The sequence below is a fragment of the Canis aureus genome, chromosome 19 (genome assembly GCF_053574225.1).
Source record: "Canis aureus isolate CA01 chromosome 19, VMU_Caureus_v.1.0, whole genome shotgun sequence".
Lineage (NCBI taxonomy): Eukaryota > Metazoa > Chordata > Mammalia > Carnivora > Canidae > Canis > Canis aureus.
This window is the reverse complement of record NC_135629.1, coordinates 19,903,453-19,917,335: the sequence shown is the minus strand read 5'-3', so window position 1 is coordinate 19,917,335 and position 13,883 is coordinate 19,903,453. Positions and strand designations below refer to the sequence as shown.

Below are 13,883 nucleotides of genomic sequence, written 5' to 3'. Positions count from 1 at the left end.
TACTGCTGACTGTTCACCACCCAGGAGGGTGATGGCGCTGAGAGGATGGGTCTCCAAAACCAGTCTCTGGGGACTACTCCCTCTCTACATCCTACTGTTGGAGGGTGGTAAGGATGCAGTTGTCGTTGTGGGGAAGCTCAAAGCAGATACCTCCTGAACCCTCCCCTATGCAAGGCAGGGTGCCCCAAACCATGGACACTTTCAAAGTGGAATAGCAGCAGGTGCAAATGTCCTGGGCATCAGTGCCAAAGTCCTGTGTGCAAGGAAGCGAGAGGTGGGCTGAGCATGGCCAAGCATGAGGCCAGACCAGGTTACGAGGACCCCAGAGGCTAGCAGGAGGAGCTTGGATCTCATTTCACCATTGTGGGAACCCATGAAAAAGTTTTAAGTGAGGACTGCTCTGATCTGATGGACTATTTTCCGGCAGTCTTGCCGGCTGATGTATGGAATGTAGTGTGGTGAAGGGTTAGGGCTATGAAGACAGGTAGACCTGTGTTCAGATCCCAGATCTACCTTTCTGGCACCTTCATCATGGACCTGTTGCTGTAGTTCTGTCTCCTTACTAGTAAACACCAACTCCACTGCCTTAGGCAGGGTGAAGACTCAGTGAGGTAAGGCACACAGAGCTCTCAGCACAGTGCCTGGCCCAGAGAAAGCAGGAGATGGGAATATAATAATTACTGCCGGTATGTTTACCTGCCTGAAGGCCCAGAACTTGATTGTAGCACAGTGGGTGTATTTCACACGCCCCTCCCCCTGATAACTGTATTTTCTGAACATTGATATGTTAATTAATTCAATGGCTTCCTAATTATGGCTTTAGCAATATGGCAAATTTTCACTAAGCGAAATCCCATTAATTTCTGATACTTAGGTGAGTTGGATGGAAATTTCTTTCCTAGTGTTTTGAGAACAGGACTAAGCACAGTAATGGACAAAGCAGGAATTCGAGGGTCACATTTAACTAAGAGGACCAAATCTTTCCAAATACTTGCGAGTAACCAGTTTGCACACTTCACCTATCTGTCACACATCTTCCTCTAACATTTCAAACACATGCCCACATCTCTGTCTCACGTTACACTTCCTTTGGGTCTGGGTAAAAGGAAACACTTTCTCTGTTTTGGCCCTTCTCACAGCGTGATTCAGTGCAATTGCATGATGATTTGTTTGGGTCTAACTGCACAACTGTAGCCAAATGCTGCCACTGAGCCCCGTGCTATCATGGCGGAAGCCAGATGGTTCTGGAACAGGTCCATAAGCAACCAAAGCAGAGAGAGAGAGAAAATGGGAAAGGTTGTAGGGAGGAAAATGAGAAAGACAGTAAACGTTGTGATATTCCTTTTAACAGAATTACAAATGGCAATATGAGTTTTAGCTTTTCATGAATCAACTGGCCGCCAAGGTGAGTATCTAAGCATAAAAGATTTCACAGTTCAGCTGGGCTTTATTCCAGTACTCAGAGTGAGCTTCCAAGTGCGGTTGGGAGGAGTAAGTGCAGAAATTGAGGGAAGTGTTTACGAACTACTATAGCATTTGGACATTGTCATAATATCCAAGAACAAGATTAGCAGGCTTGTCTCACTGACCAAGGCATCGGTTCAGGAACTCCTGACTCAAGTGGCAAGCTGTATGTGGGGCGAGCTATATAGTCTCACATGGTGGAACCACATGTTGATTAGTGACACACTGAAAATTCAACTGGTCGACCTGCTCTTCGTGGTTTTTCAGTATAGACAGTTTGAGAAGCACGACTCTGTGATACACATCTAGAATTGACAGCTCCATTTGAGAACACGGGAAAAGTGAAAAGTCTGGAAATCATATCTTGGAAGAGAACACATAATGTACTAGGGGTTATTCAAGTCAGAAAAAGGCAGGCTCATAAGGAATGGGAGAGCTGAAGGTCGGCTACATAAAAAAAGGATTTGGCTTAGTTCCCAAAATGTAGAGTCTGCTGTCTTAGGTTTTTATCGAACTCATTAACTCGACACTGAACTTCAAAAGCATTTCTACTTTATTTTTTGGTCAGGGTTTTGATGGACAGATATTTGGGGAACTAGGAAGCTAGAAATGCGGACATCACTTCATGTTGCTATTGGTGGGAGGATTTTTTTCCCTGTACTTTACTCTTCTGAATCTGCCAGTTCCTTTCAACACATCTTTTATAACCAGGGAGGAAACTTTCTTAGAATGTCAGGCTGGTGACTTTAAAACAGTTTCACCTGAATCCCTGATAACCGAATCATGGATAATACTTTCAGCTCCCCTGAACACATTCTATGTGCTGCCATTAACCCCCCATGTGATTAGCAAATTAATAATAGATTTCCAATAAACACTGGTGGAAATTACACACAATACATGATGGTTAAACATTCCCACATGTGTGCACGGGAGACAAGAGGTTCTTATTACCAGACCTATTCCCAGTTAGCAATACTCTGAGAATGCAGTGCTCTCTCCCTACAGCAGAAAGGTTTAGCCAGCACTGCACCGAGCCTTTAAATTCCACTGCAAATCCTCCCAGGACAGACTGTCATGGCGACAGTCACATTCTCACTTTGTTTAGATTTAACTTAAATACAGCAGAAGCCAAATTCCATCCTTGATAACGGATGAGAAGCTGGCTCTGGCATCCGCCCCCCTACACACACACCCCTGACAGGACAGAGCACAGGAGGAGCAGGCTCTCCTCTGAAGCACTTGCCCTGAGTATGTTAAAGCTTTCTCTTCCACCCTCAATTCCAGTTGGCTGTGAAGCAAAATTTAGGACATTTTTAAAACAGATTCAAGAATGGGAGTGTAATTCTAGTTTAGGGGGGCAGTCCTCCGGGAACAGCTTTCTATTTTAGAAATGGTCTGGTTTTAAAAAGGATGAGTGGTACTGGGTGAACAAATGCTGATATGACATTTCCAGTTAAAATAAAGAAGCGGTATTCTGAACTCCACTTCAGGTATGTACTCGACATTGGTATTAGATGGGATGGCTTGGGTTTTAACGTTTCCTTGTGTTACCTGGATCTTCTGAGGAACTCTAGACCAAAACCAGCAAAGTTTCAATTAGAAGGCATATGGTCTAACTTACCTCAACTCAATTTCCAAAGGTGGTTCAACATCATAAAGAAGAGCCTGGTTGCTGATAGTTAAGCAAAGAGTGAACCATAAAGGGTTTTCAGAATCTCCTAAAAAAACAACACTAAGAAGTGCTACTGTCTCGGCTGTATATAAATCTGAGTTTTACCTTGGTTGCTCATCAAGATTATATTAAGGCAATAGTAGTTGAATAATGAGTTGTGAAGTAAAAAACAGGGGGACCTAGCCTAATATAGTGTGCATAGTAGGTGGCTCAAAAGCGAATGAATGAGGGGATCCCTGGGTGGCGCAGCAGTTTAGCGCCTGCCTTTGGCCCAGGGCACGATCCTGGAGACTTGGGATCGAATCCCACGTCGGGCTCCCGGTGCATGGAGCCTGCTTCTCCCTCTGCCTGTGTCTCTGCCTCTGTGTGTGTGTGTGTGTGTGTGTGTGTGTGTGTGTGTGACTATCATTAAAAAAAAAAAAAAGTGAATGAATGAGCTTGAGATTCCAAGAAAGGAAAAAAAAATAGAAATGAACAACAATCCTGGCTGCACCATGAACAAGCCCCCTTGGGAAAGTCACTTCATGTCTCTGAAACGTCTCAGTTATTCTATAATTTCCTAACCAGATATATCTGTGAACTTAGCAGACAATTCTCCAAACTCACCGGGTGGCTTGTAAATTCTCAACATTGCATTGTGACTCTAAGCTAAAGGCAGAGCCTTACACAACTGAGCACACATCACTGAAAGCTTAGAGGTTATCAATACATATCTGTCTGTGATGATGGAGATAAGATTTCAAAGAAGACCATTAATCAAACTGGTATGAATAATGTATTAGCATTATCTGGATTATAGTTCCCCCACCACTGGTGTCCTGTTGCTTACTGGTCTAGATGGACTGTTGGATAAAAAAGGAACTGCTAAGCCTGACATTTCAGATGAAATTGAAACGATAGCCCAATTAAGAGAATTAATGGGGCCATTCCACCTGGGTGATTCGAGCTTTCTGTTTCAACATCAGCCACTTTAATCAGAGGGGATCCCAAAGACTAATTTCAATGGCTTATCCCACACTAGGAAGACGGGTCACTGAAGCATAACTCTACCTTATCGGTTCAGAACTGCTGTGCATATTTCTTTAAATTATCTCAACCCTTTCTATATCCATGCACGGGGCAGGCTATGTGCAACACAGAGGTGTCTCAAAGAGGCTGCACTTCCCTTCAAGGACCTTTATTTGAGATAGGGTAATGAGGCCTTTCTTCCTTCACTCAACAAATGTTTACGGGGTACCTACTCTGTGCCAAGCACTATCCAGGCACGAGGAGTGTAACCACGAATGCGTTGGATGAGAGAGCAGCTCTCATGGAACTTGTATTCTAAGAAGGGGAGCCATATAGTAAGCAGGGAATGGCACTTGGGGTAGGGATGCCTTAGAGTGGCTGGGAAGCTTCTCTGGAGGTGACCTGTGGCCAAAAGACAGAGCTGGACAGGACCAAGCTAGGATCTGTGGGCTGAGAGCAGAGCAGGTGAAAGGTCCTGGTGTGTGGCTGGTAGTACAAAGAATGGTCAAGTGCCGACTGTACTGGGAACGGGGTGAGGAGGCCAACTCGGTGAGGGCAGGGCTGACCGGGGAGGGTTCCCTGGAGGAGCCCTTGAGCCATGCCTTTAAGGCCAAGGACAAATGTATAGATTGGCTGGAGCATCCTGCATCATCTCCAGGACAATCCCTATTCCCTAGTGATCTACTTAGGTTACTTGATGAAACCAGGTTTGGAGGTCATTTTATACTTTCCCGTTGAAACTGTAGCTTTTCCTTTTCTTTTCTCACCTCAAAATTACATCATCAGAACACAACATAGGTGAGGGCAGACTCATAGCCTGGTGGGGGCTACTGATGAATCAACTGGGAAATTAACAATAGATTAATGAAAAAGCCTTCTTCAGACATCTATTTTCCTTCTTAATTGCCTACAGAAAGATCTAGAGCAGGTGTTCAGTACCTGAAAATTTATGGGTAATTATGTGGCTGCTCAACCCTTGGGTATACTTGGGTATAATCCTTGTAGCTTTACACAGTTTCACAATAACAGGGATTTGACACTTACCTAAATACGATCATTTTGTGTGCTTTAAAAGACAGAACATCTGTTTTTCTCTGCGCATTTGCTTCCATCATATCCCAACACACTCATATATTTTCCACCTATATAATATCCATGGAACCAGTTATTTTTCAAAAGGTGTGGATGTTGATCTCATTCAACTCAGATGATGAGTGGTGTGTTGAGACTGACTCCCAAACTCAAAACACACCCACTCTTTTTGTAATCTAACCCCAGAATGGGGAAAAGAGGATGGAACATAGAAAAGGGCGTGTGGACTGTTCTAAGAAATTTGGTGAGAAGGGTGGATGACGGGTACATGCCTGGCTCCCTAAAAACTGGGTCTGCTTGAGGAAACTCCATTCTTCACACTGAGGTTTTGTTTATGAACATTCTGGAACTGACCAGACTACCTTTGGAGGACATGCCTCTGAAGCAGGGCAGTCCTAGAGGTTACAAATGCCGCTCCCTACGGGATATTCCCTCCTGGTTAGCGGCCACACTGAGCTTCAGGGACACTCTGAGCCTTCACCACAGGACTTAGGATGGGCCTCTGATCCCAAACCACCAGGTTCACTTTATGAGATTTGCTTAGTTAACAGAAAGAACCTGATGACATCTAAGCTGCTAGGGACAAAAGTTCAGAGGTGAACGCAACCTTCCTGTCTGATTTTGACCCAAAACTGTATTTTGGTTTTCTTAGGCGATGACAAGCTTATGTCTAACAATCCTCATGACTTAGGACTTGCCAGGGATGTGAACTCCTTAAGGGCAAGCAGGGTGGCGACTCCCTGAGTTTGTGTTTCTAGCACCAGTGTATTCACTGTAACAGATGCTCAGTGAAAGCGCACAAGTAGAATATAATCCTGGGTGTCTCATGGCATCAGAGGTCTCATTTAAAACACTCAACTGATTTTCTAAATACCTGGGTTGTTTATCTCTGCTTTTTACTCATGAAAAGAAAGAAGTCTATACTGAATGGAAGGCAAACCAAAGCCTCGCTGCTTTGACCCAATGGCAAGACAAATGGAATCTTAGACGTTTTTGCCTCTAGGTTGGGCCCCTCCAACTACTGTGCACAGAAGCACCTGGGGATCCTGTGAAAATGCAGATTCTGACTCATTAAGTCTGAGGGCCAAGATTCTCTGCGTTTCTTGCCATCTCCCAGGTGATGCTGTGCTGGTCCCGGCAGTACACTTTGAACAGCAAGGTTCTAGGGAACTGTTTCAGAGTGGCTTCTATCAAAAGCAAGATGCTCTAAGGTAGTTTACACTGAGAAAGTTACTTCCTTTAGGAAGGCAGACTCAGTCTGGGCTAGTCTTAACACTTCTTTAACACTAACTAGCCCATCTCCTGAGAAAAGAGGGAGTGGGGCGAATTGGCCTCCGGCTCCCCAGCCCTTACCGGGCACCACCTATGATGAGCACCAGGATTTGAGAACACTACCTGGTGTCCACTGTGTATATTGTGTAGCACTTTCTATTTATGGCACTTGCTGATTTTTTGTCTGAGGCAATGATAGAGCATTGCCTTTGAAGTAAATTTACCTTAGTTTAAATGAGTTGAGTTGGGTAAAAGCAAAATAGAAAGCAAATAATGGTTCTGGTCATAGTCAGATATAATGAAAGGCAGAATGGGCCACATGGGGAAGATCCTGTGGGAGCTCTGTGACCTTCCAGAAAGCATCTGCAAGTTCTTTTAGACGTGATCCTTTTTTTTCCAGGAAGAGACCATAGGTTCCATCGGGTTCCTCAAAGCATCAGACATGAAAATAGATCACTGTTATGGAGTCAAGTTTAACCAAGTGCCCATGACTTACCACATCTACACAACCCTTGAACAACATGGTTTTATTGGTCCACTTACATGTGGACTGTTTTTGATAAATACAATACGATCTTATAAGTGTATTTTCTCTTTTCTTTTCTCTAGCTTACCTGGCTGTAAGAATAAAGTATCTAATGCATGTAACATACAAAACTGGTGTTAACTGACTGCTTATGTTATAGGTAAGGCTTCTGGTCAATGGCAGGCCAGCAGTTCAATTTCTGGAGAGTTAAAAGTTAGATGTGGATTTTCGACTGCACTCCTAATCCTTGTGTTCAGAGGTCGGTTAGACTCTGTAAATCTAGCTCCTGAGATATTTAATAGCTCTTTAAAGACTGCTTTAAACACCAATCATCAAAAAGCAGTGTTGTCCTATAAGGATTATGAAATAGCCCTTCTTGTAAGGTACTATTCCAGAGAACTCCAGACCCAGGAAATGCTAAGAGGTACTTGGCTAAAGAGAAGTGTTAGATTAAAAAAATATGTATATGTATGTATGTATGTTTGTTTGTTTGGGTAATTCTTCTATTGTATCTGCTCCCTTTTCCCAGGGCATTTACCATGCTCTTTAACATATTCAAGACTGAGTAGTCCTCTGTGACAGAACTCTGTTCTCAGTGGTTCACTCTGACATTTCTCAAACACAGGTGATGTGGAACCCCGTTTGCACACACTGCGTGTTAACACCTTAAGGACGAGTGTCCTGGGGGTGTCCCTGGCTGCTTCACGAACTAGCCCTGACACTGGGGAGATGAGAAATCGTAAACAATAGGCAGAATCTTCAGTTTTCTGGAAGGCACAAGGCTACCTTTTGTGCAGCCAGTGATGGGTTGCAAGTATTGGGGTCTATGTTGGACGGCATGTATGAACAACAGCAGTTTTTAGTCAGAATAACTGCCATTCCAATTTAGGCCATATGCATTTAGCAGGAAATTTAAATTTTCCAAAAAAATAAAAAAATGGTCCAGGGACAGTCATGGCTCTCCTGCCAAGTATACTGATTGTTCTGCATCAGCCTGTAGGGGAACAGGCAGTGGAGGTGTTGTGTCAACACTGTGACTGATCTTTGTCCTCTGTTCTGGAAAAAAAACCCTCAGTAACCATAAAGAGCTTGAGGATCACAACTATCTTCCATTTGTCTGCTGCGTCTACTGCTGCCTCGGGACCTACTGCCACCCAATGGCCCATGGAGTGCACATGTGTCAGTGGGCGGCCCAGACTACATGGTGGTTGGCCATACAGTTGAATAAAACATTACTGGAGTCTTCCTGGATGGCCTTCTGATGGTGCCAGAGGGTTTCCCCTCCACATCAGAAATCTTTCTAAATGGTACCCGATTATACTAGTCTGTAAAGTCAGTTTTGAAAAAATGCTCTTGTATTTTCAGAAAACATGATAAAACATAGGAACCGATGTTTCCCCAAAAGTACAAATAAGTACATCTTGAGAGGTGACTTTCCTCTATTTTCTATCACTCTTATTAATAGACAGATGAGGGCTGGAGCTCTGTAAAATGGTGTTCTCTAGGGGAGGTGGGTGAGGGATGTGTGAAACAGGTGAAGGGGACAAAGAGCACACTTAGGGTGATGAGCACAGAACATGGACAGGATGGTTGAATCACTATTGTATACCTGAAACTAACGTGACACTATGTTGGTTACACATGACTAAAAATAAATTTAAAAACCCTTAGAGGTCAACATTACCCTTATATATCAATATCTGAATCATATGAGTCATATGTGGCTTGAAATAACACTTAAGGAGAGTTATGGGTTTGCTCATTTTTTCAAGCTCAATGTTACAAAATGTTGGGCAAACCCTTCTGTGTTGGTGTGGGCTCAGCCCTAGTCTATTTATCCACCTGTTCTTGCCTTTGAGTAAAAGTGATGATGACTTCAAGAGGAGACAGGTGGGGAAGCTCACCATAGTTACCAGAATATGTAGAGATCCTGATGAGAGGAGATGACATGAGTTCAAAGATCCGCAATAGGACTCATTACCCTATTTTTTAATTAATTAAAAAAAAAAACCCTAAATGTCTGCTTTGGGATCAGATCGTTACATTCTATTTTGAAGGAGTAGGTGGGGAAGAAAAGCTGAGTAATGCCTTTAAATCGCATAATGAAAGTGGTTCTTTTAGAAAAAATTCACAGTGGCCATTTCATTAGTATCTGTAAACTATGTTTACGCTTACAGCGAACTTGTTCAACTTAGTGATGATTCCTAAATCGAGGCGAGGATGCTCTTACCTCCAACTCCAGCTCTTCCCTGTCCATCTCCTGATGGATGCCTCCAATGTAGTCATTGGGGTCATAGTACTCGTGGGCTGAGGGGTGCCTGAAAACAGAAGAAAGACCTTTATGGCCTGTTTGCAGTTGCAAGTTGCTGCTTTCATTCCCACCTCCCCGCTAGGCCCCGCTGTGATGTGGCCAGAGCTCTCAGGGCTGGGGGACACTGTGTTAACTCGCTTCTCTCTGGCTGTACTTCCCAGCAGCATCAGGACCTCCATTGTTTAACACTGCCATCCTCTGGGCCAAAGTCTGTCCTCCTGGAAGAGGATGCAGGTGACAGTGGGACCATCTCTGGTGTTTCCAGTGACCAACCTCTAGGCAAATAGTCATGTGAGTCAATAGGACTCATGTCTTTTTTTTTTTTAATTTTTAAACAATTTATTTGAGAGAGTGAGAGACAGCATGAGCAGTGGGGAGGAGCAGAGGGAGAAGCAGACTCCCCACTGAATGGGGGAGTCTGATGCAGAACTAGATCCCAGGACCCTGGGATCATGACCTTAGCTACAAGCAGATGCTTAACCCACCGAGCTAACTCAGGTGTCCTAGCAGTTTCATTTCTAACTCTTTCTCTAGGTAGCAGACATATTCCCATTTCCCACTTATTGCTTCACCGTTAGATTTTCTCTTTGGGGAGAAAAAGGCTGGACTTCAGGCAACACTTAAAGAAATTTGCTAGCCTCTGAGTTTGGTCCAAAGGACTGTGACCAAAACTACAATGCTAGCATCTAGGACACTCTTCCCAAACTTTTGTGTTCCATGACAAGGAATAGGTTTGCCATGAAAACCTAAAGCACACATATGTGCATACATGTGCATATAAAGCACATGTGTATGTAAGCACTGAGTACCCACTGCTCAGACAATAGAAGCTTGAGTCTCTCTAGGACAACATATTGAAACCCCAGGTATAGAAGCCACCACCTCTCTGGAACCTGTTAAGAGCAGAGGCAGTGGGAATCCTAACAGGCCTGGTCGGTAGCTCTGATAGGTGCCGGATGTGCATGGAAAGCTGCAGCCTGATTGCTGACTGGGGACTCAAACCATCTTGTTCTCAAAGGTCAGCACAGCAATCAGCGGGCTCTGGTCTTCCCTCCTGGGCGCTTACAGTTTTGAAATAATGGACCAGACATGAATGGTCAAACAAGGGCTGGCTTTTCCATTTTCTGGCCCTAACAAATTAAATATCCTGCCAGCACTGAAGGGGCTCTAAGTGCTGAGGATGCCGCCGGAAGGCCTGGGCTTTCAAGCATCAAGTTAACACTGGCTTCTCAATCCCAATGCGCACTCTCGCTCTGCTCTGCCCTTGCAGCCAGAACCTGGAGCAGGCTGACCTCTGGACTCTACTGACATTTCTCAAGTTGCCCCTTGGGGGTAAGTCATGTCATGTTAACTAGACTTCCGAGGAAATTACGGGTTTGGCTTCCACAAAGCCCATCACTGTGACAGCTCAACCTCTGAGGGGCAGGAGTTGGCGTAGAGGCTTCATAGATACTGAGAGGCAGATTTGCTCTGTGAAGTCAAAGGACAGGCTTGAATGATTGTACTCTGTGAACCGGGCAGTTCTTTCCTAGGATCGGCTGGGACACAACAGAGTGGTAGTGTGGCTGAGAGCTGGCAGCTGGGGCAAGACAGACCCGCCTTTCAGGCCGGCTGCCCACAAGCTGAGTAGGACAGGTGCATCTGCGCTTCCTCATTGCATGGAAGGAGCGGTCTTCTTTGCACAGTGCTGTGCACAGAGCGTGCATGTCAGACGGATGATCCCTTCCACACTGTCGGCTGCACCTGAAATTACTCTGCCGGCCCTGCGTTCCCATGACGGCTAGCAGGGAACACCATGGGGCTAAAGGCAAGTCTCTGTCTGGACTCTGACAGAGCCACACTCGCTTCAGCTACCGAGTTCCTAAGAGAAAACCACCAGGTGGCATTCAGAGGTTTGCCCTGCCAGAGGTAAAATGCCCTTTGAGATAAAGCATCAAGTCAGTGATCTGAACCAGGGGCAAGACAAGAAGAGCCAGGAGGGGCTCTCACATCACCTGGAGAGAGTGAAGTGGATGGGTGGGCGTCCTGCCCTCACACAGGCAAAACCACGTGCCCCGGGCTGCAGTGAAGTGCACATCTTCTCAGACAGTGGTCTTAGAAAATTCCTCACTCTTCGTTTCTTCCCTAGATATTTAATCTCACTCACTAAATTCATGATCGCTGCTCCCTCTTGAGGGCTTACCATATGCCATGCCGAGAACTTCCCATACATTATTTCCCTTAACCCCACACTCTTATACACTGGGTGCTCTTGTTATTTTTCCTATATTAAAATGGGGATAAATTAAATTACCCCAGCTGCCCGGCTAGTTATCAGTTTGAGCATCCGGCTCGTGTGACTTGAAGGCTCTGAGCTACTCTCTCTCTCTCTCTCTCTCTCTCTGACACTAAGTAAGGTAAGAAGAGAGTCATGTGTAAAGCAATTCATGTGGGGTGTTGGAACACAGCTGTTACTTAATCGGTAAATGCGCTGCTTATATGAGGCACGTGTGGGCTTATTAACAAGGATCCAGGTTTGAAACGAGACCCGAGAAAGCGGATGCACAACCTTCAGGGCTCTCTTTACACTCCCAACTTACTCTGTTGTCTGCTTAAGAGTTGAGTTGTAACTCAAAGCCTTCACATTGCCATTTGCGGTGATTAAATTTTATTTTGAAATAACTTTTACGACGTTTGTTAACTAATTTTGTTCTTAGAATATGATGTGAATAACTCCGCTCCAGGGTTATAATAAAGTAATTAATATGTCAGCGAGGTTTTGAGGACTCAGTTGAATGCCTCTATAAACAATAAAGTTAAACACAGGCAACGTGGAGGAAAATTGTAAGACACACTAATTTTTTTCACCACCCTGAAGGGAAGAAACCAACTGGACTGGACTTTACCATAGGTAACACATCTGAGCTGCAAGATCATGGGACTTACTCCTCGGGCAGGAGATAGGGATCCAACACTGGTGGGGTTGGGGAGGACATCTTCGTGAGTGCCATGATGTGCTCGAAGGTGATGTCGGTCTGGGTTCCCGTGTCCACCAGCTGTGACTCTGACGGAGGCGTGAACATTTTGGTCCGAGGGGTTCTCCTCAGCACCTGTACCACAATGGGCTCTTTGGCTGTCTTGAAAGCTTCCACAGCCTGGTCATGAGTCGCTCTGGATAAGTCCTTACCATTGACCTGTGGAGAAATATTTGGGGTGAGAGAGGGTCATAGTCCAGCAGAAGCTGCAAAGATGGTTCTCCTGTGTAAGCAAGCCAAAAGGAAGAACAACTGGAGGGTGTCGCAGAATTGCAGTCACCTGTTTTGGGTTTCCTAGGGAATGCCTGCTGGGATGGGAGTGAATTTGGAGGGATACAGATCTGGCATTAAATGATAAATCTCACAGCAGGGAGGTCTGGGCTTCCTGCTGGAATGTCTTTAACACAGTTTCATCACCTGCTAACTTGCCTGTGAGAGAAAAGAGCAGCCTTGGGGCTCAGAGCCTTTATCAGGCAATAATAGCTAACTAGAAATTAATTACATTGTTATGTTTTAATGGGGTGTACTATGTCAGGTGACATTAGCTTTCCTTTTATGGAAGTGATAGGACGTTTCCTTTTTAAATAAATTGCTTTGTGTGTATTTTTTTTAAGTCAATCAAATCTATTAAGTAAATGATAATCCGGGCCATAGGTGGATATGGCAGGTATCAAGGAGGCAGTACGCAGATGGCTAGCATTCTGGCCGATGTTTGGGAAGTAAGAGCTGGTTTAACTGTTGTCCTGTTTCCCACTGTGTATGGCCTGAGCTGCTGCTGCATCCCCCATGCCTGGACGTACCGAGTGTCCACTGTCTACTGCGTGACTTACATGAAGCTACCACTTAACACTTCCCTCAACGTAGTCTGGGAAGTTGGCAGAGCCAACATTATGTTCATCTCCCTTCTCTAACAGCTTCAAATTGACCACATGAGATCACACAGCCAGTCAGTGGTAGGTTACAACTCTGTACCCCTGGAAAGAATTCCGGATGCACCATCCAATCATAGCTGACTCGATGTGGCTATCTTTAGCACAGCTTACACAAGAGGAAATAGAAGCCAGACCTTTATTTCTAGAAAATGAAGTCATTCCAAGTAACCTTTTTGTCCAACTACTGAATTTACCTCGCCCTCCCATCCCCCGTTGCAAAGAAATAGGATATTATGTCCTGGTAGTTTGGTAATGTCTAATGTCTGCACTGCAGGCCAGGTTCCAGGCTCTGACGTATTTCAATATTATCCCCCAAGTGGTTGGTTTGCTTTTTAAAGTCAGACACAAAACAATCATACAGGAACCATACTCTGCAGAATATACCTCTGCAAAAGTTCCTGAGCTTTTCAAATCTCTGGAGGGCAACACTGACAAATTCGTGTCACTTAACGTACGAGTTCCTGAATACAAATCTCTTAGACTGATAGTCCATTTTTTCAATAGGCGTGTTTTTAGTATTTATTTATACATGTCAGAATGAACACTGAACCTTCTCCTGTCTGGCATATGCATCCTGCCCCTGGCCCTC

General features: G+C 44.7%; 1 protein-coding gene across 4 annotated transcripts in view; it reads right to left on the bottom strand.

Annotated features, from left to right (window-relative positions):
* The window catches only part of PDZRN3 (PDZ domain containing ring finger 3), a 238,032-nt gene that overhangs the window by 8,465 nt on the left and 215,684 nt on the right, over positions 1-13,883 (bottom strand). For all 4 annotated transcript variants that reach the window (XM_077858050.1, XM_077858053.1, XM_077858052.1 and 1 more), the window contains 2 exons: positions 12,274-12,521; positions 9,268-9,355 (listed from right to left, as the gene is read on the bottom strand). In XM_077858050.1, coding sequence (XP_077714176.1) covers positions 9,268-9,355; positions 12,274-12,521 — 336 coding nt within the window. The remainder of the gene's footprint in view (positions 1-9,267; positions 9,356-12,273; positions 12,522-13,883) is intronic.